The sequence below is a fragment of the Perognathus longimembris genome, chromosome 2 (genome assembly GCF_023159225.1).
Source record: "Perognathus longimembris pacificus isolate PPM17 chromosome 2, ASM2315922v1, whole genome shotgun sequence".
NCBI classification, from domain to species: Eukaryota; Metazoa; Chordata; class Mammalia; order Rodentia; family Heteromyidae; genus Perognathus; species Perognathus longimembris.
In genome coordinates, this window is record NC_063162.1 from 13,325,765 (window position 1) to 13,351,531 (window position 25,767).

The 25,767-nt window shown below is 47.4% G+C and overlaps 2 protein-coding genes across 5 annotated transcripts in view; one reads left to right on the top strand and one right to left on the bottom strand.

The window, feature by feature from the left end:
- The window catches only part of LOC125346045 (nebulin related anchoring protein), a 68,447-nt gene extending 67,174 nt beyond the window's left edge, over nucleotides 1-1,273 (top strand). For all 4 annotated transcript variants that reach the window (XM_048338215.1, XM_048338217.1, XM_048338216.1 and 1 more), the window contains 2 exons: nucleotides 335-466; nucleotides 1,029-1,273. In XM_048338215.1, the coding sequence (XP_048194172.1) occupies nucleotides 335-466; nucleotides 1,029-1,133 (237 nt within the window). In that variant the 3' untranslated portion in view covers nucleotides 1,134-1,273. The remainder of the gene's footprint in view (nucleotides 1-334; nucleotides 467-1,028) is intronic.
- Nucleotides 1,274-1,581: 308 nt separating this feature from the next.
- On the bottom strand, nucleotides 1,582-17,243 carry Habp2 (hyaluronan binding protein 2). The gene is made up of 12 exons (XM_048336275.1): nucleotides 17,213-17,243; nucleotides 12,448-12,558; nucleotides 10,666-10,773; nucleotides 9,507-9,623; nucleotides 8,532-8,651; nucleotides 7,981-8,152; nucleotides 6,852-6,949; nucleotides 5,626-5,863; nucleotides 5,236-5,378; nucleotides 3,931-4,065; nucleotides 2,342-2,487; nucleotides 1,582-1,746 (listed from the first exon to the last, which is right to left on the bottom strand). The coding sequence occupies exons 1-12, from the start codon at nucleotides 17,241-17,243 to the stop codon at nucleotides 1,582-1,584; spliced, it is 1,584 nt and encodes a 527-aa protein (XP_048192232.1).
- Nucleotides 17,244-25,767: the final 8,524 nt, after the last annotated feature.

Consider the following 25,767-nt stretch of genomic DNA (forward strand, 5'->3'; position numbering starts at 1 on the left):
AGATCCTAGGAGTGTTACCTAGCCTGGCCCTTGTCTAGTACCTGAAGCCCAGCCAAGGGAAGTGATTCCCTAAGGCCCCAGACCAACTTAAAAGTGGGAGCTGGGATTTAAACCAGGAGGCCCCTCTCCACCCTACCTCTCCCAATGCGGCTTAGGATAATCACATGCTAGTCAGGCTCAACACATGACATCTTCAGAGGAATTCCATCCCGTTGTCTTAATGACAACAACATGTTCCCAATCTTACAGCTGCCTTTTACATCCTATCTACTCTGTGGTTAAAGCACCCCCAAAGTCGGCCAACAAACTCCTCTTGTTTCCTCCTTTCCCCAAGGTCAAGTACAAATCCGATCTGAACCTGACCCGAGGTGTTGGCTGGACCCCTCCTGGCTCCTACAAAGTGGAAATGGCTCGGCGGGCTGCAGAACTGGCCAACGCAAGGGCGCTGGGTCTCCGGGGAGCTTGTGTGAGTAGAAAGCTACAAATCCACTCTGCCTTGCAAAACCCCAGGAAAGGCAAACTCATTGTTGCTTTTCAAAGTTTATTTTTGGCCAAAGGTCAGCTGGCTCTAAAGAAATGTGAAATGCAGCTCGAGCAAGGCACCTAATTTCATGGGTCTGAGATGACCGGGTGGATGACATGCAGGTTAAACTTCCTGCAGGGTTTTCTCTGAAGTCACAGCCATTAGTTCTGCAGAGGCAAACCTACCAGGGCGACATCAATCCCGGGCCAGGGCAGACCAGGCTGTGCTGACTGCTAGCTCGTTACATGTGCGGAAAGGGTCAGGGACTTGCTGGCTACAACAGTCTGCATTTTGAACCCTACTTTGTTCAGAAGAAAGATGCCACGTCTAAATGAGAGATTGCCTTGGCTTCTCTCACATCTTTGCACTGAGGCTCCTTTTCCTTGGGCAGGGTAGAGAGGGGACGCAATAGAGAAGGGGAAGCATGCATCGGGTGTCTTAGCCTGTCTTGTGAAGTGGGGAAGGGACTTGCACTTTAACACAGAGGTGTGTTTAATTTCTGCAGGGGGGGCTGGAAGCGGTGGAGGATGAAGATCATCTACATGGGCAGGTGAACCCAGACGCCACTGAGATTCTGCATGTCAAAAGGAAGAAGGCTCTGCTGATGTGAGGGAACTGGGGGAGAAACCAGAGTGGAAATTTGCTAGCCAGAGATGTGATTTAGATGGCTTTGGCTGGGGCAAGCTGTCACAGCAGCATACCAGCCCATCTCCAGACCTGCCTTTATTAAATGACAACTCTGAGAGCAAACGGAAATTGTGTTTTGGTCTTCTTTCCAGTACAGTTGTTGGGTGGGAAGCAAATGTTTACATTTTACCTTGATTGAATCCTTTATGGGGTCCCCAGGGTAGGGGTGGCGGCAGAAGGATCCTGATTGAAGTGGAACAAAGGTTGGTGCAGCAATGCCCAGGCTTGGTAGCACCTGTCTCTGCCTAAGGGCATGCACACTCTGCCGTGCAACCTTCTGGAGACAACAGGGGGCATCCTTGGCCACCTGGAGGGGCTCCCCCTTGTCTGGTGTGGAGGAGGAGGGGCTTTGAGGTTCAGAGCCCAGCGCCTCAGAAGCCAGCTTTCCTTTGGATGGTGACTTTGATCCAGTTTAAGAACTTGGTGACTTGGGTGTAGACGCCTGGCTTCTTCCCACATTCCTGGCCCCAGCTTACAACCCCATAGACATAGTAGATGCCATCCTTCTCACAGGTCAGGGGGCCTCCAGAGTCACCCTAAAGGACAAGTGGCAGGAATTAGGCATGGGAAACAGATTACATCCACTGACACCCGATGGGCAGCAGGAGTGATGGGGCAGTGGGCTTATCTGGAAAGCAGTGAGGACACTTCCTGTGCCTTCCATGGTGTGAGGCATGGGAGAGAAGCTACCACCATCCTCAGTTCTGAGTCCCAGAGGACGTAGCAGAGAAGCCCCAGGCTGGACCCACATCACTGTACACAAAGCCCTATTTCTTGACTCAGTGATCTCACCACTGTCCATTCAACTTCTCAACTGTCCTCAACTTCTCAAGGCAGGTGGCTACCACTTCTTCCAATGCTATTGGCTGAGATAATGGCTCTGAAAATGGTGATGATGGACACCCCTTCACTGAAGCTGGGTGTGAAGTCAGATAATTAAGGCAGCATAACCCCTGTGGTCACCCTGGCTATGTGGACTCAGATAGACCTGACATAGCTATGTCTTAGCTATGAGGCAGGTGGCCTCGCACCTGCCTTCCATCCAAGGAGTCCAAGGGGCCTCTGTTCTAGCGTAGTACCTTACCCTTCCATGTCCCCTCCCCTCTCCAACTATCATTGGGAGTCTCAGACCTGGCAGGTATCTGGTCCAGGTTTCTGAAGGTTGCCTGCACAAATCATAGTGTCATCGATTGTGTGATCATAGAGCTGGCGAGAGTTGCACAGCCTGTTGGCAATCAACTTGACTTTGGCATCCAAGAGCTGGCGGGAGCCATCCCCTGTGTAATAAGAAAAAGAATCTTGGGGGTCAGGGTGGCACCTACCCAACCCGAAGTCAGTAGTAGTAAGAAACAGGCTACTGGCTTTCACCTAAGGAAAGGTTCCCCTCCCAGGGGATGGCAGGAAAGCCCATCTCCCAGCACTGGGGATCCTTCTTCCAGCCTGTGTCATGCTGGTACAGGTCCACACAGCTGCCCTGTAGCCCAGAGCAGTTACTTACTCCCTTTTCTATCTGCCAATGAGACCATAAGTTCTGAGAAAACAGGGATGGTGTCTTCAGCAGCAGACCTGATAGGTAGATTGTGGGTGGATGAGTGGATGGATGGATGGGAGATGGATGGGTCGGTTAAGTGTCTTGGTACATTAAATTACCTGCTTCCCAGAGAAAATATCCTCCTCCCATTAAAGATAATGGAATCCACAAAAATACCATTTCTACCCAGGGCCATTTGGGTATTTATAACATCAGTTACAGGTCATACAAAATTATCAATGCAGGCAGATAGATGCAGGCAGCCAATAAGAATCAAGAAGCATATATGTCTGTCCTGTCATGTACCAAATGATTTAATGGGCCTTCCATGGCCCATAGCCCAGATGTTCCCACACTCCTAGATCAAGTATTAGAGCACTTGTCTAGCATGCTGGAGGCCTGCTGAGGACCACAAAAGAAAAGAAAAATGTTATGTTTGAAGGTAAAGAACTATTTGTGAAAAATAAAATCATTCTAACCCAAGGCTCTGTAAGATTTCCCAACTAAGTCATGACCACGCTGAGCAGACCACAAGGAGCAGAGTAGAGGTGGAAAGGTTTAGATAGACTGCAATGAAGATAGCTACAAAGACTTTGTCTGGTTGACCTCAAGTCCAATTAGTTAGAGATTTCCTTTCTCAAAGGCCTCTGACAAATGTGTATATTCCATTTTACATTCTTCATGAATTCAAAGTGAATCTTGCTTTCTATGATTAAGGATGAGATAGGGTGGGGCAAGAAGCATACTTTGAATATTTGAGAAAGACTTGAGAGACTCTACTGAATTTCTTTGTATTCAACTGTCTAACCTTGCTGTGACTATTAAAACTCCAAGCCTTGGAGCTAAGGATGATTAGTAAGAAACCAAAACCAAGTCGCTCAAGCAACAAAGCCAAGAAACCCACGTTCTGTTCTTCCCAGTGGAGAGAAGAAGAGAGGTTTTCATGGACACAGGATCAATGCCTGAGGAAGGTCCGTGTGTAGTGAGGGCACCAGAGAACACAGCAACCCTGGGGAAGATGAACATTCTTTGCCCATGGTGAGATTTACCCAGTTCCTCAAAGAAGAGATAGACACTCCATCGACAATGCATATATGAACTTATTTCAAGGGTGGAAGGGGTATGAAGTTTGCCCTCATTCCTCTGTAGAGTTCTCCTGAGTCTTGGGAGAATGTAGGTCGAGACATACCTGTTTCTGTCACTCCCCAGCCGGAGATGTGGCACTCTGTCCCAGAGGGGAAGGGCTCCTCAGGCAAACATATGGTCTTCACGTATCTGGACTCCAGAGCACAGTGGCCATCAACTGGCTTGAGCTTGAGCAGGGCTGGGGGCAAAGAGAAGAGGTGACTGGCACTCAGCTCCTGCTTAGGGAAGCATCAGCTGCAGTGCACTTGGCAAGGTGGGTATAGTAATGCCCCATACATCCATGACTGAAAACCTGTTCACGCTGTCATTTAAGTTTTTAAACTTCCACAATGGAGGAACTGCATGCAGAGAATATTATCAAGAAGGATAATTTAATTTGAAATTGATTTCAATCCATTTTTATTTTTCTTATTTTGTCAGTCCTGGGGCTTGAACTCAGGGCTTGGGTGCTGTCCCTGTACTGCTTCCACTGGAGGCTAGCGCTCTACCACTTGAGCCACAGCACCACTTCTGGCCTTTGCTGAGTAGTTTATTGGAGACAAGACTCTCACGGACTTTCCTGCCTGGGCTGGCTTCAAACTGCTATCCTCAGATCTCAGCCTCCTAAGTAGCTAGGATTACAGATGTGAGCCACTTGCACCCGAATTGAATCCATTTTTAAAAGCATGTGACAGAGGAAGGTAAATGGTTGGGGGAGGAGAAGGAAGAGAGGAGAGGAGATGAGGGACGGAGGAGAAGAAGAAGCAGGAGAGGGGAGCAGGCAGAAGGAGGGAGAAGAGGAGACAGAAGAGGAGAGGAGAAATTAGAGGGGAGGGGGGAAGGGAAGAGAGTGGAGAGAAGAGAAAGAGAGGAAGAAGGAGGGGAGGAGAGGGGGAAGGAAAGAAGGATGGGAAGGAGAGGGTGGGGAGGGAAGAAGATATGCTGTGAATGGGACCCAGAGCCCAGTATCCAATAACCTAAGAATGCCATTGTCTCTCTACCTGAGCGCCCACAAGTGCCAGGTGGTCCCTGGGTGCTTATCAGGACACTTAACACACAGGAAGTTGAACATTTTTGTAACAGTGTCGCCTTCCTCTAGAAGAGTAAACTGAGATTCAGGGAGGTGACCTGGCTCCTGGCTAGTCTTGGAGGAGAGCTTGAATTCAAGGGTAAGCCCTGTGCACAGTAGCCCTTTCCTTGTGCCCACTGGTCCACATAGCACTAACATCCACTCTTAAGGACTAAAAAGCTCAGGAGTTATCTGCTTCACAGGATCCACAGGAACCAAAATGATCAAAAGCACCTTCCAGAAGGAACCCTGGTCTTTGCAGAAGGGTCTAACCAGGCTAAGTCAAGAGAGGGCACTTGCCGATATCATTGTGGGGAATGTCGTCTCGTTCGTTGTACTGGCTGTACTTGAAGATCTTCTCCACCCTAAAGCTCTGCTCATGGAACTCTGTCTTCTTCAGGTCCTGGTCCCCCAGCACAACTTTTAGGTCTTTGGCTTTTATGCTGGGAGGGGAAAATAAGATGGTCAGGAAATAGCTCTGGAATGTAAGACCGGCTTTCTTCCCTCTCTTGGCTTGTCTTCTAAGAGCTGATGTGGAGTGTTAACTGTCACGCAATGGTCATGGTAAGCTGTCTAGCCATGGGAGCGCTTTTCCCTCTGGGATAAGGAACTGCTAGATTGACGAAGATGCCATTCCCACAGGAAGGGCGTCAGCTCCCGGGACCCCACCCTGCTCCAGCAGCCACCTACTCAGTGCAGTGGGCAGCAGTGAGCACCCAGCAAGGATGGATGAGTGCTCCCCCACAGAAGTGGCCTCGGGGCATAGGGGTGGTCAGTGGTATTGAGGTCTGCAGGGAGGCCTGCCACGGGTGCTTGCCCGCTGTGCTCTTAAAGCCTCCGTAGATCCGCTTGACCGGCTCAGCTGTCTCAGTCCTCCCACAGGAATCAAACTCTGGGACCTTGATCGATGGCTCCACAGGGCTCTCCTCTGGAGGAAGACAACGGGTGCAATTCAGACTTCTCTAATCCCCAAGAGCAACATCGCTGAAAGTGTGATTTCAGGTCTAACAGCAAGTAGGTGTGCAGAGCTAAAGACTGCCTGCAAGCAAGCATGCAGACTTTGATACTGTGATTAATATAATGCAAGTCCATAAAATTAATGATGAAGGTGCTGCATTCTTCCTCCTTATTTCAGTGTGTCATGTCTAGGATTTGTATACACACGCATACACACTCACACACACAGAGAACCATATAAAACACAAAAGAAGCACAAAGCATAATGGTATCTCAATGTACAGGTGATATCTGAAGGTTTGCTTAGTACCAAGATAGAACATTTGCCCAGAGAGCTGAATTATTGAGGAGACAGGGAATAAGTGGTGTATGGGCGTGGCCTTGTTCCATTCCTTGGGCTTTAGAAGAAGGGAGAGATAATGTGTGTACTTGGGAAACAAGGGAGGACTTCCTGGAGGAGAGGATACTTGAGTTGATTTTCAAAGAATGGTAGGGAATGGTTGAGAGCAGATACGGAATGGAAGGTGGCTAGAGGCAGCCATAAGAGCAATGGCATGGGTGTGCACCTGGCCAGGGAGGGAATCCATTGATCAGGCAGGAGGATATGCTGTTCCTAATGACAGGATAGAGGTGGACCAGGGAAGACTGGAAGAAAGGCTATGAGCTTGGATCTTTGTAGGCCCTGGAGACCCAACTAATATTTGATCACTGTTGTACATCCAGGGACGTGGCACCTGGCACGCAGCAAACAATTGAAATATACCCACTGAGAACAGTAATGTGGAGTCAGGCCTGTTCAGCATCTCGAGGGTTGCAGAGAATTTGAGCAGAGGTGAGATAGAGGTCAGTAAAATAGATACTGAGAGAGGTCATGGGTAGGAAGGATGGGTTGCTGGTGGCATTTGTCTATGGAATATCACCTCCCCACCCCAGGGGCCTTGGGAGAAACACAGGCTTACCTGGGGCTGGGCAAGCTGAGATATCACAGTATTCCCATTTCACCTGTTCACTATTTGCTTTGACAAAACACCAGGGCTTTTTGTCTCTATCGGGGTTTCTAAAACAAAGAACAAAATGACTCAAGGCCAAAGCTTAGAAAGCTCAAGCTCAAACTTGTGTCCTTGCCAAAGGACCTTTGATTGAAAGGATGCTGAGATTCTCATCTTTCTCTGGGACCACATTCTACTTGAATCCTTCAATCGCATAGCCATTGGTCTACAAGCATGGTCACAGATTTGAGGGCTTTGTTTTGTTTTGGCAAATTCTTAACCTCTAGAGGAGAATTCCAAAGATGAGGAAGTGGTTCACAAGCCTTGTACACATCAAATTATCAGAGGAGTAAAATGGACCCAGAAACATGGAGTCTGGTTTCTGTTTGAACCTCTGAATCCCAAACACTAGGATCCCTGAGAACAGGATGAAGGAGTCCTGTAAAGATTGTTCCAGAAGGGAGAAGCTCAGGGTGGGTATAAGCAGGAACGATTTGAGGCAAGGTACATCTTTTTGTTTGTGGAAACATTTTAAAGCCACGAAAGGGATCCTCTGCTCTTTATATACAAATCATCTAAGTCACTGGCCTTGGCTAAATTAAAGCAGTGCAAGGAAGCCCATAGAGTGTCAGAAGGGAGAAAAGGGGACAGGGAGAATTCTAGTCATTGTTATCCTTGGGGAAAACATAAAGTTCACCATGCATGCCATTTGCTCCTCTATGTTTCTCTCTTGAAGTTATGTTATATGTGAAGTTATGTGATTGCTTCTGACCGATTAAATATATGAGAAAGGAAGACGATGTGTCACTTTCAGGTTAAGGTATTTTTTTTTAATATCCTCGTTTCCAGTCCCTGCTTGCTGTTTCTTGGTATTTGAATCTCCCATCCTCACCACCCAAACCCACAACACATGCCACGTCAATAAACACACTTGGGAGGTACTTGAGCCACTGAGATTGGGAGCTTTTTGTTAGAGCAGCAAACCTTTATGTATCCTAAGTGTGATATCTCCTGGGGAAGAAGGCCACGTTTCCACAGTCTATTTAAAAAAAAAACTACAAATGACTAATCCTGAGCTAGGGAAGAAGATCATTTTTACCTGCAGAAGTTGTGCTCCCCAATCCCATGGACCTCGGCTTCCTCCATAAACATGTTGTAATTCTCCTGCAAGAGGAGGTGGGAGTTCCAGTAAAGGCATGGTTTCTGGTTGACTGTCCTACTCACTCTGCCTCGGTAGGAGTAGCCATCTCCCGCATAGCAGTCGTCAGGACCTCGAGAGAGGAGGCAACCTGTGAGAACTGACAGCTCCCCCAAAAGCTCAGTGAGTCTATTGACAGAGTACAGGATCAGGCCTGAATATTTACTCCCTTCAGGGATCATCACAAAATTCTAGAATGTTCCACATTCAACCCACCTTCAAAATACAAAACATCTTACCCGAGGAGGTGGGTGGGAACTTTATTCATTGATTCTCCCACACAATGGCATTCTAGAGTATGGTTTTCTCTCCATGGGGCCAGGCATACCCTAGGCCCTTGCGCGTGAGGCAACAGAAGCAAACTGAACAGGAACCATATTCTAACAAAAGCCACACAGGGAAGGGTTCACTGTGGACCTGGCTTCTGAAGAAGCGACGGCAGACGTCCGTACCTATTTCGCACAATCTCCCTCTGAACTGGTCAGGACAGGAGCAGCTAAACCTGGATCTCCGTTTATGCCGGGTACAGGTGCCACCATTCAGGCAGGGGTTTGGCTTGCACACAGAAAGCACTAGAACAAAGGAAGTGAGACCAGGAATGGTGAGTGGTGCTGTTCTGGTGTCATCCTTCCACAGAGGAAGGGGAAAGACAGACCCACCGGCGCTCCTGTACACGTGGATCTGAAGAGGACAAGCACACACGGGTGGAACCACATGGACAGAGGCCACAAGGAAGAGAGGCTGAGGAGCTGGGCCACTCCAGAAGGAGTAACAAAGGCATGGACTGAGTCTGGGGCCAGTCTATGCTAGGGTGAAACCTGACTCTGGCTCTGGACATTGGGTGCCCACGAGCAAGTCAGTTATCCTCTCTGAATTTCAGTTTCTTCTACTACAGAATGATTTCTTGCAGAGTTTGGGGGAGAAAGTGGCACAGTGCCTAACTCACGGCAATGACTCAGTGTTAACCAGTTCCCCTACATGGCCATTTCAGTAGACCAGTGCCTACTTCTGAAGGAAGGGATTTCAAGCCCTTGTGGGGAGCATGGTAAGAGGTACCTGTAATCCTTGCCACTCAGGAGGCAAGGATTAGAGAGATTTTGATCTGAATTGGCCCCCACAAAAAAACACAAGGCCTTATATTTAAAAAAAATAACTAAAGCATAGCATACTTGCCTTAGCAAGTATAAGTCAGACTCTAGTACTGCCAAAAGGAGGTAGGAGTGATGGTGAATCTTTTGGGATAGGAAAGAACACAGATAAGTCAATTCCCATTAGACTCTCCAGGGATGATATTCTGTGGGGGTTTTCATTTGTTTGCTTGCTTTAAATCTTGTTAAAATGACCATTGACTGTCACATAAACTTCAGCATGGTAAAATGCCGAGGTCCCAGACATATGCTAGAACAGAGAAAGCCTCCTCCACCTACCTTTGGAGCAGTTTGGCCCCGTGTATGGGTGTTTACAGGCACAACGGTAGTAGGGAGAAGTCTGGGTAATAAGACATTCGCCTCGGCCACATGGGTTGTTCTTGCACTTGTTCTGTACTGTAGGAGAGACACAGAGATGTAGACTACAGGAAATTATTTGAGGGTACGTTTTTACTTAGAACACCTATGTATCTAGTGCTGGGTTGGGGGTGGCTGGCAGTCCCTGTGGCCCTGTCCATGGTTCTGAAACACCAGGCATCTCTTCTCTATGGACCAGGAGGAGGGCTTCCTATATTCCTACATTCTTTCCAGTGCTCACAATCTTTATTTTTTTCCATCTTAATTTTTTGTCAGTTATAGGGCTCAAACTCAGAGCCTGGGCACTGTCCCTGAGCTTTTGTGCTCAAGACTATTTCTCTACCACTTCAAGTCACAACTCCCCTTCTGGTTTTCTGGTGGTTAACTCGTAGGGCTAGCAGGCCAGGCAGGGCTAGCTTTGAACCAAGATCCTCAGATCTGAGCCTTCTGAGTAGCTAGGATTACAGGCATGAGCCACCAGCATCTGGCTCAATCTTAAGGTTTTTTTTTTTAAACTTTAGTTATACTTTTAACAAACATAACTGCATTTTTAGTCTCTCCTTCCTTTCTCTAACTGGTGTCATATTTCTTCCTGGTTTTTGTCACTCTGAGAAGCCAGGGGATGAAATCAAATTCTGTGTTCATGCTCAGTGATCATGTGTGACCACAAGCATGTCTGTATTCTCTGTGCTTTCTTGCTTTTTCCTGGCTTGGGCCTTACATGCCCAGAAATCTTTCCTGATGCCCCATTTGAGAATGACATTTCTATGTTATAGTTAGCCTAACACTTTAAAGGTGAAGTCCAGAGTTAGGGGCAGCTCTTGGTAAAAATCCATCTCACATTCCCTCTTAGCCTCAATCTTCTCATGTGCAGAATGGACATCCCAGCCCCGTCTTGCATACCAGTGCAGGAGAAGGAGCAGCAAGACACTGCCTGCAATTGCATGCACAAGAAGCCATCAGGCCAAATTATCACCCTTCCTTCCCCTGGGATCACTCAGCCCTTCTGTATCAGAGTAGCAGAGGAATATCTTTTTCTTTCATCTCTGAGAGAAAGTGAGTCTAGAGAAGATATACTCACCATTCTGACACCTGCTCCCAGAGAAGGGGGCTGAGCAGGTACAGGTGAAGTTATCCACACTGACGACACAGTCGCCACCGTGTTCACAGGGGTTGGACTGGCATGGGTCTAAGGCACAAGGACAGAAGTCAGGGTCAGTAAGGAGCAGCCAATGAGAGCCCTCGCTTGTCGTGGAAAGGGAAAACAGAACCAGTGATTGGTCAAGGGCGCAGGGTGGGAAAGACTGGCCTTTACATCGCAAGGGAAGCTGCTGCCGTACAACCAGAGAGAGGGGTTCAGGTGTGTAAGAAGAGAGGAGAAGAACAATTGTGACTCTGTCTCCTCAGCCTGCTTGGCCAGGGCCTTTCTCATTGAGAAAGTCCCTGTGCCCCTCTTGAGTGTTATTCTCCTCCCATCTCGCTGGGAGAGCCACGGGGGCTGTCTCTGATGCTGAAGGCATTTCACAAGTGGAAGACCTCCCCTTCTTCCAGTGCCCAGGGGTGGAGGTCAGGAGTGGGGAAAGAAAACCCACCCCTCATGAAACACAAGCTTTCTGAACATCAGGAGAGAAGACCAAAGGCAAGAGGGTGACAGAAGAATTGACGGCGAGGAGGAAGTGACCCTGTGGCCTTCATCTTTCTTCAACTCCTTGTTCAGTTAGATTTTTGTCATATTTCATCTGTGCCTTTGGCTTTTCATGATTGTCTGAATGGATCTTCCCTTGGGGAATTCTTTATCCTTCTGTTCGCATGCATTGTTCTTTGGTTCAGGAACTAGGATCCCTGGGCCTGGCTCTTGTTTTGATGGTTCTTTCTGATGTTCCCCTGGTGCCCTGAATCTTGGCCCTGCCTTCCAGGCCACTTTGCTCAGTTACACAGCTTTTATTCCAGCTGCTAAGTGCTTTCTATGCCTTCTCCTGGCTTCGTCACGTGGCTTTGACCAGGTTCTTATTTCCTTTCTGTGCCATTGCTTGGGTTAGGAAACCACAAAACAAAAACAAGTGTGGAAGAGTACGTGTGTGAGTATACACATATACACATATACGTACTACACACACCCTTGAAGAATCGTGAAAAGTTTCTGAAGAGTGGAAAGGAAAACCAAAACAAAGATTGAAAGTCCTTAAAAGTCAACCTTGTAAATGTGACAGGCCACCCAATGCTAACTTCACATCATTTAAATTGAGATGAAAACTCTGGAAGTGAGTGCCGAGTGCAGTGCCTCACATCTATAATCCCAGCTCAAGCCTGTGCAGGCCAGAAGTTAATGAGCCCTCTCATGTGAACCATCAAGCCAGGTGTGGTAACACACCTGTTACATGGGAGGTATAGGTAGGAAGATTTCAGTCCAAGATCAGCCCTGGATGAACGCAAAAGACCTTATCCCCAAAATTACTAATCAAAAGGGGGTGAGGGGTATGGCTCAAGTAGCAGAGCACCTGTCTAGAAAGCACAATGCCCTGAGTTCAAATCCCAACACCACCAAAGGAAATGGAAGCAACTTTGCACTTTACTACTAGTCCTAGCGTCAGGACATCTGGATGCTGAGCCATTCATTTGCTACATGGCCTTGGCCAACACAGCTCTTCTCTTGTCCTCCCTTACATCATCTGTCATTTGAGGGTAGGAGACATGATCTTTAGGAATCTCCTCAATTCTCATAGTGTACAATTCTAACTGGGGAAAAAGGCTAGTCTAAATAAATCCTTCAATATTTATTATATGCTGGTCAGAGAGGAGGGGAGAGAAGCCCTTGCATAGAGTCACATATAAATTCCCCTCAGGTATCCAGTTTGGTACCCACCATCATCTGCATAATACCAGTCAGGGTTCTCAGAGGAGGCTGGTGAGGTGGTGGAGGCCTCTTGCAGGATGGATTGTTCATAGGTATAGTAATAGTCGTCAGGAGTCCAATCTGCAGGGGTGAACAAGACAGAAGAAACCCTACCTGTTAGACTTAGAGAAGTCAACATTTTACTTAGCTGAGCAACTTTACCCCCTCACAATCCTCCAGGAAGGATTGTGGTTTATTTCCTAGTTCTCCTTGCTGATAAGGATGGCTCCTAGGAGCTATGAATTTTCACCTAAGGATCCAGAAAGGCCAGTGTTGGAATTTGCCAAGGGCAAGGACACCTGATTTGAAATGGGGAAAAGCCAAGTCCCGGCTCTCCATCACCTGCGGCCCTGGATCAGCCCGTGCTGCCCTTGGCTCTCTGGTGTTCTGGTCTGAACAGCAGGAAGCGGACTAAGACCCCCAGCAGATCGCCAGGGTTCTCTGTGGGGTCTACCAGGGTCAGCTCACATGTCCCTTGACTACCTGGTTGAGTGTTTCTGGGAAGAAGCTTTTTTCAGTGAGACGTTAGCAACTTAGTGAAGTCAAAGAAACTTGTCACTTAACTTTTGCTCCTGGCATCAAAATCCTCCCAAGATGTATTGATTCAGTCATTAAAATAGCTCTGACTATGTGCCCAGCCCTGTGATAAACATGTGCCATCTGATTTTATCCCCATAAGAAAATCTAGGAGGCTTATTATTTTCTCTGTTTTAGGTTGAGAAACTAGAGGATAAAAGAGATTAACTGACTTGCCCAGGGTCACAGAGCTAAGACACAGCAGGATGTAAACTAAGGCAGATGGCCTGCAAATAACCACTAATTTTGACTAGCTCAACTCCCATGCTCTACACACACACTCCTGAGAGAATCTGCTCACCTATCCACACTGATAGCCAAGCCTGCTACTGAACAGTCACCCGAATGAAGGCCTGAGAAGCAGGGTCCTAGATCTTGCTTACTGAAAGAGAAGGCAGTGTTTAGGATTGCTTACAACTGGGAATCTCAGGCTAGACGACAATTTGGGGAAAGCAGATGCATGTGAGATTGGACTCGAGCTCTTTGTCTGGGCTCTTGGAAGATGCTGGTAGCTCCATGGCTTGTAGAGAGAACTTTGGGAGTTGAAGAAAATTGTGTTCGTTTGCCTGTTCCCGGCGGATGAAAGTATACCACGTTGAAGCCGTAAGGAAGCCATCCAGAGATGCATATGGCAACGAGGCAGGGGCCAGTGCAGAAGGACCACTTGAAAGGAGCTCCAACAGAGGCAGCGGATGGCATGGACAAGCACACGTTACCTAAGCCTGATTATCAAGCACATTATCTCACACATCGCCCAGTTATTCTGTTATAGTCTTTATCTCTTTAGCTTTTGAAAAATCGACTTTTGCACAATGGCTGTTTTATATTTCCCATTAAAATGGAACTATCTTTTCTTTCGTTCTTTCTTTCTTTTTTTTTTTTTTTGAATCTGGTCCTTGGCAAAGTTTCACCTCATTTATCACAGTGTCAAGTCAAGACTCCCTTGGCTTGCTCATTATTTCTCTTGAGCTGCTTTTCCCCCACTATGAAAATGCTCCCAGAGGAGGCTACTTTTCTAGGGATGAGGATCTAGGTTGAAGATAAGGCCATTGTCTTCCCCAGAGCAAATAAAGTTTCCTTCCATGTAGCACAATAAAGCAAAGGAAGACAGTGAGACAGTGTTGGGGGGCGGGGGTGCGGGGGAGGAATGCTTTTCTGAGTTTTGTCACAAAAGATTTCACACTGACATTTGAAGGAGAGACAATGACACGATACATCACTTATTATTTCTTTGGAGAATTTGTTTTTGTTTTCCCAAAAGGTATTTGCAGATAAGAGCCCTTTAGGTTGCTCCTAAAACTCTTCCCACCACTCCCAGGGGGTTGGAGGTGGGGGTCAGCCTGGCTGACCTTGACTGGCCATTAGGAATCCCCTCATTGGAGGTAATTGGTAGGAGAATAGGATTCTTATGTAGATGGAATGGCGTGAGTTTTCCAGGCCTGGGGGTTGGGGGGGGGGGCGTGAATGGGGATGACTCAAATGTCAGTTGAAGGATTTAGACTTGGATCCAGCCCAATTCACAAGGCCTGCTCATCTTCCTGTGATGCTGGGGAGGGAATAAAATGCACACGCTGCAAATCATATTCCTACTGAGCAAGTCAGTCAGCTCCTCCTTGTTTGCTAGGGCCTAGGATCCTTGGTTGTAGTCATGGTGTCCAGAATTGCTTAGTGGTCCCATATTGACAGGATAGATGAAGCTATCACCTGGAGGTTATATGAGGATGGGACCAATGCCTTTGATAATTCTTGGCACTGTCACATGTCTTAAAGATATGTTATGGATGTGTTGCTCTACTCCTAAGCTTAAATCTTATGTTGTGTTTTTCTTTTCCTCCTTTATGTTGGCCCTTAATCTGACTGTCTATGTAAAAAAACACAGGTACAGCGGGTGTCTGTCGGTGGTTCATGCCTGTAATCCTACCTACTCAAGAGGATAAGATTTGAGGATTGCTGTGCAAAGCCAGCCTGGTGGGGAGGTCATGAGACTCCAGCATTGGAGCCACAGCCAGCTCAGCTTGAACAACAACAACAAAGAAGCTCGGGGAGAGTGTCCAGGCCCTGAGTTCAAGCTCCACAATAATAATATCAACCAAACAACCATGTGTACATCTACAATGGTCAAAGGCATTGGAGACAGGTGTTAAAGCAGAATGAACCGGGAGCTGGAAAAACAAAAAAACAACCTGTGACTGTGGGTCATAGTATATCCTGATTTTAAAAAAGAAGCCTTGATGATCTCTGGAGGATTTAGGAACTCATCCAAATGCTTTCCTGTGGAGGAGGGGACACAAAATCAATTCCCATTGTCACAAAAGATTTTAAACTGACATTTGAGGGAGAGACAATTGTAGAAACGACACTGGGTTCAAATTCAGATGACTAAAGATCTTTTCCCCCCTGGGTTATAGAAAAGGGGACAACTTGGGGAAGAAAGGAGTGTGTGTCTGTCTAGAGCACTTTACATTCGGTATAAAAACCAAACCCTGTGGATTCTTTTTATTTAACAGAGTCTGTTTCTAGAAATCCTAAGAATGGCGAGGATTCTTAATGTACCCAAATAATTATCTTCACAGATGATAATACATGGAATAGTTTTGGTTACGTCAGATACTACACCTCATAGATGTGCTTGAACACTGTCTTACTTAACTTTCAAACATGCATAGAGATCACTCTTCCTATCCCACCTGTCAGGAAACACTAACACAGAGGGATGTGGGGGTCTCCCCCTAGATCTACCCTACTCCCTGTCACGAGTCCCTTTATATGAGCCCAGAGCCTCGGGTGGATCTGTGTTGCAGGAACTCCAGGGGTTTCAGCTTTCGGGAAGTAAGACACACTTCAGCACAGGCTCCATGCTCCTCTGCTAGGATTACCACCGTCCATGTTCAGGCTCTCTCCAGTAAAAACTGAGACTTCCTGCAATGGGGACTTTGCAGCTGCTCTGGTTAAAGAGCTTGCCAGATGTGTGGAACGGAACAAAAATCCTCAGAATGTCATCCCTGTTGGCCTCATCCATCACTGTGGCACACACGGATCCTCTCAGGACCTCCCTAAGCCCCAGCCTTGTCGGCCTGCATTTGACGCTTCCAATCTGGCTTGACAGGGCAAGTGTAGCAGAGAGGTTGGCTGGCAGACGGCAGGACAGCTGATGGACGGGCATAGCCTCTGGAGCTAGGCAGAGCCAAGCTGGCTTTGCAAGTGAGCTTCTGCAGGCCTGCTGGCTGCGTAGCTCCTGTCTGGGGAGATGGGCACAGTCTTTGTTGTTTGGTGGCCACCTTCTCCACCACTCAGTAGGCCTGTGACCTGGGGAGTTTCTGCCCCGGAAAGGCCCTCTCCACACAGTCTCCAGCAAGATCAAGCAAAGAAGCAGCTGGCCTGCGGGCATAAGCGTGGCATGTCCTCATCTCACTGTGGTCTAAAGACCCACATTCCATCACAGCCCAGAGACTCCACCTTCCACAGTAAGGTTGACAGTGATGTGCCCAGACCCCACTTCTCACCTGTGGCTGCAGTCTGCCTGGCTCTGATCTACTAGGGGTGAGCAGCCTTGGTCCCCTACCAGTGGCGAGTGTCAGCCCCAGCAGGAAGAGGATGTTCCTATCCCCAGGCACAGAGCTGCCAAAGACTGGAACCCAGAGTCCACGATCGCAAGCAGGTAGAAAGGGGCAGCCCTGCTCAGACAGCCTGGCCACAGGCCAGACAGAGGAAAGAATGGGACTGGGTGAGTCTAGGGAGGGACAGAGCATGAATGGAAAGGGGCAGGGGCCACATTGAGCCTGGGAAGGCAAAGGGAGCAGGCAGAGGAAAATGGTGGCAGCTGTCGTGAAAGGCAAGTCATCCTGAGGCCTTGCACAGAGGAAATGGGAGAGCCTGCCTGTGCTCAACCACACTCAAGCTTCCCTTAGCCTTTCCCACTCATCTCAACACCGAGAGGCACAGACAAGATGGGCCTCGGTTTTCATCCTCTTGAAATCAGATCACCAGGAAAGCCCCGAGGCACTGTATGGAGGCAGCATTTCTGGGTGAATTCTCAGGGGCATCTGTGACACGCTGGAACAGGCGGATCCCCGTGTCCTTCCAACCCGTCCTTGCTTGGGCCCCTACCTCTATACCAGAACCAGCCCATGGGTGAAGTCCAATTGAGAGGCACACTCACCTAGGTCCAGGTCTTCGAAGTAAGGTGTCATGGAGAACTGAAAAAGCAACACAAAACAGACACACCTTGAGCAAACCTGGCCAGGCCCGAATGATGGATGCCCCAAGCGCAAACGCAATGGGCACTTTCTTATAACAACCCTGTGAAGAAGACTGATTCAATTTAACCTTCTTCACAGAGGAGAGAATCCAGACCCAAAGGTCACAGGTAAAGTATTTGCACTCAAACCTGAGTGATTTCTTTGGGTGACAGCTCTCGGGGAATCGGAAATGGGCAAAAGGCTTAGAACTCCCCACTTTCCATTGCTCTTGGGTTCAAATGCAAGCACCTGCTGTCACCTAGAAACCTCCGACTGCATCTTACTGAGCTCTAGCCACAACTGGCTTTAAAATGGCACAAGCCAAGTTCTCTCACCTCAGGGCCTTCGCACTAGCTCTTCTCTCTGCCTGACAGCCTTCTCCATGGGCTCCGTCAGGATTCAGTTTAAACACCATCCTCCCAAAGAGGCCTTTCCCTAACCCCCTATCGTTATGTCACCTCACCCTCGTTGTCATGTAACTGGATCTGTTCATTCGTGTCATTGTTCTTATTATAGTACCTGGTCCTATATAAATTTATTTGCATGTCATCTGTCTCCCACATCACACTCTATCCTCCAGATCAGGTTTTGGGGGGAGTATAAACTTATAGAAAAATTATTTTATTCCCCCTTCCCATCCTTCCCATCAAGATAAGTAGTTCAATGCACATAATGCACATTGATTATAATGTATATTACATATGATTATATATATGACTATAAGGACTGCATTTGCTCATCCTCCTTCCTTCCACTCATGTAGCCTTCATTATTTATTTACATGTTTTATTGTGCTTTTGTGTTACCACGGCAGAATATTGTGATAGAGTGAGGGCAGCTCAGAGTTTTATTCTCTGTCATTTCATGGGTAACGTTTCACACACTTCTGACTGGGAAAATGAGAGTTTTATCACTGGTTAGGTTTCCCTTCTGTGGCTTGGATATCAGAAATCTGAGCTCACACGCATCTTCCTTGTACCCACATCTGTCTAGGTAGCTGGCAAACGTTTGCTTCTTCTGTACCCAGCTCCAGTGTTAAAAGTTCGGTTTCATTGTAGTTTTTCCCTTAAACAACCTTGAGAAGCAGGCAGCGACTGCACTGCCCACGGCCAGCAGGTGGCAGACGTGCCCTTCCTAGCTGTGGACCAGAACAGAGCTGGCTCTTCAGAATGTCCTGGCTCACAGGGAGTCTGAGGCCACTGATGCCCAGCTGTGTCGCATGTGATTGTCACTCATTTTGTGAGTCTGTGTCCATCACATAGTGGCTATGGTTCAGTGTGGACACTGGCAGCCCCCTAGACAGGCCCGGTGTCTGGGTACCAGACGCAGCCCAAGCAGCACTGTTCTACTATGGTGGAAGCTGGGTGGATGGGCAGTTTGCCTACCTTCACCTGGCGTTTTGTGGAGGGTGGGAAGGGATAGAGAGATGGGAGAAAGAGAGAGAGGAGAGAGAAAGAGGAGGAAGGAGGGATGAAGAGAAAGAGGGGGGAGAGCAGAAAGATTCTCTCGATTGGCTAACAGCACTGGGATTTGAACCCAGGGCCTCATACTTGCTGGGCAGGTACTCTCCACTCAAGCCTCACTTTCAGCCTTTTGGGTCACATAAAGAGCTGGCGACGAGCTGGGTGAAGTGTTTTATACACAGGTTGTCTTTATTGCACACAACACTTGATAATGTAGCCGTTATGACTATACCCATTTTAGAGGTGAGGAAACTAAGGTCTGCAGAGATTAAGCTGCTCAGAATAATTCAGCTGGAAAATACTGGAGCTAGGGTATAGCTGCTTCAGCCTTTGTTCTCCCCAACCCCCTTGCACAGAGGTGTGAGGGAGGTGAAGCATGCAAAATCTACAGGGAAGATATGGATGGCAGAGGAAGGTGCTAGACAGAGACACCAGGGCCCTTATTCTGGAAAATCTTTGTAAAACGTCTCCTCTGGATACACCCGGGTCTAGCTTGGAGGGCCCTTTGGGTCCAATGGCAGTTGAGGAAGGCACTAGGCAGACAAGTGACCTCACTCAATCCACTGTGGCCAAGTACGCCTCAAAAACCCACTCAAAAGGCACTCAAGCCACTGCTCACTTCTCGTCTGCCCCTTCTTTGGTTTCAATGGGGATAAAACAGCACATGGCTCCAATTGGCTCTACCCCTCCTAGAGTGTTGATCCCAGAACACACATGTCAAACCAGTGCCAGATGATTCTGCTCTTGGCTACTCCTGGATTGTGCCAAGGTCTCTTAGGCATGAAGCTCCTGGCTAAAGAGTCTCAGGACCTGGGTAGCTGCTAAATGACTTCTTGCCTCAATTCCTCAGTTGCAAAAACTAAGAATTCCCTCGCCTGAGCTGATGGTTCATTTGAGGTCATTTGCCAGCACCAGGGGAGAATAGTGTTTGCAATGGGTCACTCCTCATATGAGAAATATCACTACAAATGGGTCATTCTAGGGGCTTGGGTCAATAGACTTGGACAGGGGAGGGAGGGTTGAAGGTTTGATAGTGAGGCCCATGCAGAATAAGACAAATCCTCATTTCTGGGTATGATAATGCACTGGGAAGCCATTTGGAAGGCCTGTGAGCAAATAAAAACAAAATGGCAGGCCACGTCTGAAGCCTACCACACAAATAAGAGTCTTCCATTAATCTTCCTGACCAATGGCCTCAGCAAATATCCCGGGGCCTCAGCAAAGAACTAAAGCTATCAGGGGGCATTCTGCTCTTCCACAGTGACCAGCTTCTCCTGGTACGTGAGTCGCATTCGGTAATGCTCAGTAGCAGCAGAATTAGCATTCATTCCCTTCCAGAGCTTTCTGGCAGCTCTGCCAATCCATCCCATGATTCAGTGACATAGCTTATGTTCCTTCTCTATCCATAAAGACAATGTTGTTGTTAAAAAGTAAATCTGGATACATGAGAAAAGATGAGTCTGGGTAACAAAAGCATTTGGGAAACTAGATTGGGTTGTGGCAAAAGTTCCTGGGATAGATTAACTCTCATGACTGAAGTTTTGAAAGTCTGGCAATACTAATCCTTCCAGTGTCAGTCAGAAGGCAAAGCTTCCGGGGTGGAGCAAGAAGTCCGAGAGAGGCCAGCTCTCAGGCAGGGCCTGGCAGGCCCTTCTGCAGCTCAGAGAACAGAAGCTGGCTTTGGGCAGATGAATTGGAATCCGAGCTCTGTGACCTGCCATGGGTGCCATCTTGGGCTAATTATCTGTGACCTTCTCTGTGACCTCAGTGAACCATTGGTCCCAACTCATTGGCTTCCTGGGAAGCTTAAATGAGAATGAAAATGTAAAGCATGCAGTAAAGACTCAATAAATGGCCGCTGCTGTTATTGTTATTGTTAGCCACCATGGGTGAGGTTTTTGTTCCTGGGGTTTGTTCTGTTCTGTTTTGTTCTGTCCTGATATGGCTGAGTGCCCCTTGACGCCAGAGAGCTCGTCAGCACAAAGTCTTGCTGGACCTTGTGTGTTGGGTCACAGTCACGTCATATCCAGCCCCTCCCCCAACTATTTTCCCTGGGATCTTTGCCGAGCCAGCAAACCTTGTTATATTAATTATGAAGAAAAAGCATGTTTTATTCAAAATCTCGGCTGCCGAATATTCTGCCATGCTGTTTTCTCTGTGACAGCAGAATTGCTTTTGCATTTAGGAGAACCTAATGAATTTGGAATATAAATATAACTGTGCCTATACACACATGTGATTTTCTGCGACCTGATTTCCCTAAATACTGGTGTACGATGCCAGAGCTAATGAGTTGGACTTGCACTTGCGATCAGTTGGAGAAAAAAAAAAATCTATGAGAAGTTGAAGTGAAATTCAAGCTTTTTTCCAGAAGACTCTGTGTGTATTACAGAGGAGGGGGGCCCCTCCCTGCCTCTGATAGGCTTCAAAGGCACTGGTATTTTAGGGTGCTAAAGTTTTTTAGGGGGTAGTTCACATCTTCTGTGCTGGGGCCCATGTGTATTTGGGTGTTTGATTCAGCCAGATGCTAAGACTGATAATCCTCCCCTCCCCTCCTCTCCCCTTCCCTCCCCTCCCCTCTCCTCTTCTATCTTCTCCTCTTGTACTCAAGTATCTAATGTTACCAGGATGTCTGATTTAAACCAAACAAAACAGCTTGGAGATCTACATCTTTTTGTGGAATGTTCTGATTTTTAAATGCTGCCAGGCACCTGAAAGAAAACTAAAATAGTCTGCAGGATGACCTTCAACCTGCCAAGGAAAACTCAGTTGTAAGCACAATGTATAGCAAATTGCCCACTTGTAACCTCTGCTCTACACAACCATTTTTGTGGGCTCTATAGTGAGGAAGATCCCAGGGTTTGAACAGCCCAGAAATGCGAGCAAACAAGTGTTTTAATTGTAAGTTGGGAATTGGAGAAGCCATTCTCTTTGTTCCTCTCTGGAGATGGGCAGAGACAAGCAGGACAGCCCTGACAAGCATTGTCCTCCCTCCTGACCCCAGAAGAGGTCAAATTCCAATGCAGCCAAGCTCAGCATGTCCCAAATCATTCTTAAGAACTACAGCGGAAGAGATTTCTAAGATGGTTCCTGTCTTTTTTGTCGTTGAGTGGGGCTTCTGTGAAGATGATGAGTTGGACAGACCTGTGTCATGGCCCTGGCTGACAAGTTCGTTTAGCATCTCTGGGCTTCTTTCTAATCTGGAGAGTAGGAATGACAATACACAGTCATGCTGGTGACAGACCTTGAAAACTATAGGTATGACAGGTAGGGAAAATCCAATTGAGGCAGAACAGCAGGGTGTATGAAGGATGCCCTGGTGTTCTTGGCAATGATCTTTGACTTGTGTCTCTGACTGCAGGATAGGTGGTCCCAAGGAGAAATCTGCACAGTGTTTTACCCTCAGGGTGTAAACTCTTGGGGAACTACTCCAGTCTTTCCAAAGCATAGCAATCACAGATGGTGAACAATTCATAGACACATGGAGTTGATCACACTCCTCTTGGAGAACAGGACTCTAGTCTAAGAGCCTCCTGGGCCTCCAGGCCTAAAGAGATCATGGTGGACCAAGTGATTTTTCATGCATAGCTAGTGCCCTGGGCCTGTGGTGTGAAGCTCAACTCCATCATTTCTAAGCTACATGACTTGGGCCCATTATCTAGCTCCATATCTGAAAAAAAGGGAGCAATGACAATACCCACTTCAATCCTGTCCTTGCTCTCAAGAGTCCTCATGACCTAGTAGCAGTTAGTTATTACTTTCAACTATGTGGGTTGGAGCCGCTGCCCTGGTAATTTGGTTCTATGGCTCTGTTCCCCACCTCCCATAATGCCCTTTATTCTCCAGTGCATCTGAATGAAGGGAATGACCGCATTCCCTTTAGATACCCATGTACCACCTTCTCCCTCACCTCTTTGGCCATTACCTGGGTAAGAAAACATTCTAATGCCCAGAATCTTCTCTTTAGAATTGACTAACCTCGTTGTCTGAAGGCTCTCTCTCTCTCTCTCTCTCTCTCTCTCTCTCTCTCTCTCTCTCTCTATTTTTCTCTATTTTCCATTATAGATTTATAATCTCATTGCTAATCCTAAAAAAATATCACTGGGGCTTGCAGAAAAGAGATCTTGGGGAGAACATTGTTCTTTTGTATCAACCCTTCTCCTGGTTACAAACTTTGGGTTTAGGTCCTTCTGATTGATCCTTTGGTCTATGGCCATACCACCCTGAACGCGCCAGATCTCATCCGATTGACCCTTTGTCTAGGCCTCTCCCCAGACCCACACCCACCAAGCAATGTCATGGTACAGGAGCCTTGGTATCAGTATGGAATTGCAGCTGCTTCATGTATACAGCTATAACTTGAAAAGAAAACCTGTTCCAAAGGAATTCACTTGGCAGTTTAGTGTGGGGCTTAAAGGGGGTAGCTTGCTGAAAAGTGGGGCGTGCTGTTGTCTTAAAGACATACAAATATGCTGGACACTGGTGGCTTGTGCCTGTAATCTTAGCTACTCAGGAGTTGGAGATCTAAGAATCAAGACTCAAAGCCAGCACAGGCAGGAAACATCTGTGCGACTGTTATCATCAATTAACCACCAAAAAGTAGGAAGTGGAGCTGTAGCTCAAGTGATAGAGCTCTAGCCTTGAGTGAAAAAGTTAAGGGAGATTGCCCTGGCTCTGAGTTCAAGCCCCAGTACTGGCAAAACAGCCAACAAACAACATACTGACGAGAAAACTTGTAACTTCCAGAAACACTCTATGGAATAAATCGGCAAATAGGTGAAACTGTGCTTAATTAGATATACATGTTATCACTATTATTTTGGCTCTTTGCTCACTCTTTTCCAGCCTCTCCCCTACAAAAGGAAACATTCTCTGGAAAGCATTCATTCTGGAAATTTCAGTGTAACGTGCTAACCTTTAAGGAAAGCCATATGGATGACCTTGTTGATTCATGACCTTCCCCCAAGTCTGTTTGAGAGAAGCACAGGCAATGCCGGTGAGAAGACCACAGACTTAGAGAAATTCTCTTCTGGCCCTATAGCTCACCACTACAGTGTGACCAAGCTGAGATCCCAGCCCTGGTGCCAGGCTTGCTACAGCCAAGGTTCAGGCTAAGCCAGCTTGTTTCTCTCAGGAGGCTCCATTTCTGGTTCTCTTCCCCTTCCCCTCGGAGATCCAGCCACCATTGAACTCCAACAGCACACAGAAGGGACCAACATCTCCAGTGTTTGTCTCAGTGCAAAATCTCAAGTGCCCCATGAAAGACAATCTCATGGCCCTTCCCTTCCTGGCTCACGACAACCTCCCTGGGCCCCTGATACAACCTCTCTGCCCTATGGCTGCTATTGTGGATAAAGAGGTTCTCCTCAAATCTAACTCATGGAAACAAAACTTCTCCCAGAATAATTTGAAACCAGCAGGATTCCCTACAAGGCCTGTGCCCAGAAAGCCTTCTTCTAGTATCAGCTCCAGACAGCTGGAAAACCAGGTATGTGCATTAACAACAGTACTAAAGTCTGATTTGGGGGCACGGGGAGGGGAGGAACGGGACAGTACGTGCAGCTTTCAGTGGCTTCTCAAAGGGGGATTCGTGATCTGTACAAGATTACAGCCCAAGGCAATGTGGATTTTCTTTTCCCTGTCTCCTTTGTAGGAGCACACTCATGGAGGTTCTGTTGCTAGAGGGCTCAAGGCAGTTGTGTGTCATCATGGAATTGGCTACTGAGAAGCCAGCCCACCCCACAGACATATTCCACGTGGCCACACCAAGTACCTAGGAGTCAAGTTTCTCCGTGCTCCTGCCCAGCTGGATGGGTCTTTCCTAATAACCTCAGGGTCTCCCCACCATAGAAATTTGGAAAGAACACTTACCCCATTGGCTGGCTTTCCTACCAGAACAATTAATAGCAGAAGGAGGAGATCAGACACCCTGGCAAGCATCTCTGTGGTCAAAAGCCTAGTGGTTGGTTCTCAATACAGTTTCCTTCTCAATGCAATTTGCCTTTGGGTGGGGGTGGGGGTGGGGAGGAGGGATGTCAGTCTCCAAGGATTCCGGAACAAATGAAGAGGATGCAAATTATTAACTAGGCATCAAATACTGTTTAATGTTTTGCAAAGCAACTATCTTGATTAAACAAATGGTAACTTGGGGGCTGGGCAGGGTCAAGGGGTTGTTTCTCTGCTGTGAAGACAGTCTTCAAAGATAGTGGCCCGAATTAACAGCCAGTCTTTGGCTGATGGATATACATGAGATCTACTGTACACTCAATATGGAGGGCCTAGAGTTATACCTAGCCTCTCAGCCACCTCACAGATCAGGTGAGGCACCTGTCAGAGGCCCTGGGCCATTGCTGATTAGGGAGAATGCTGATAGGTTTCTAGTTTATCAGCTCTCAGACAGAATTAAGGCATGGATGGACTCCTATTAACACTATACTTTGTATTCATGAAAAATAAAGTATGCAAAACTATTGACAAACATTGATTCTGAGCCCTTTCAAGTACTTCTCATAGTTGCTTGTTGGCTTCAAAAGTTTTCTTTTAAATCACATTGGGTCAGGTTTTTATTTTTATCCTCTCCTCCCCTGGACTTCATCAGAGCTGTTTCCTGTGTGTCTTAGCTGCATTAAGTTGTAGGGAGGGCTATATAAAGCATCAATTACCTGTTCAATGTGGGGCTTTTGTGGACTCAATTGATCTCATACACAAACATGATCTTGAACTTGCATGAACACCTGACTGCCCACAGTACTCTACGCAAGGCATCTGGACAGCCTTCAGACCTCAGTTCGCAGGCAGGCTCTGAAATGTGGCACAGAGCCACGTGTTCACCAGAGCCTTCTTTCTTCCTTTCCCGTCTTCTGCTATCCCCGCTGGCATCTGCACTGGAATGTCTCCTTGACTAGTCCTACTTCTGGAACCCGTAAGGGACTCCTGGGCATTAGCCTGAGGCAAGGCCAGAGTCCAAGCCTGCTCTCCAAATGGCCTTGAAGTATCAACCGAGTCCTGCTGCT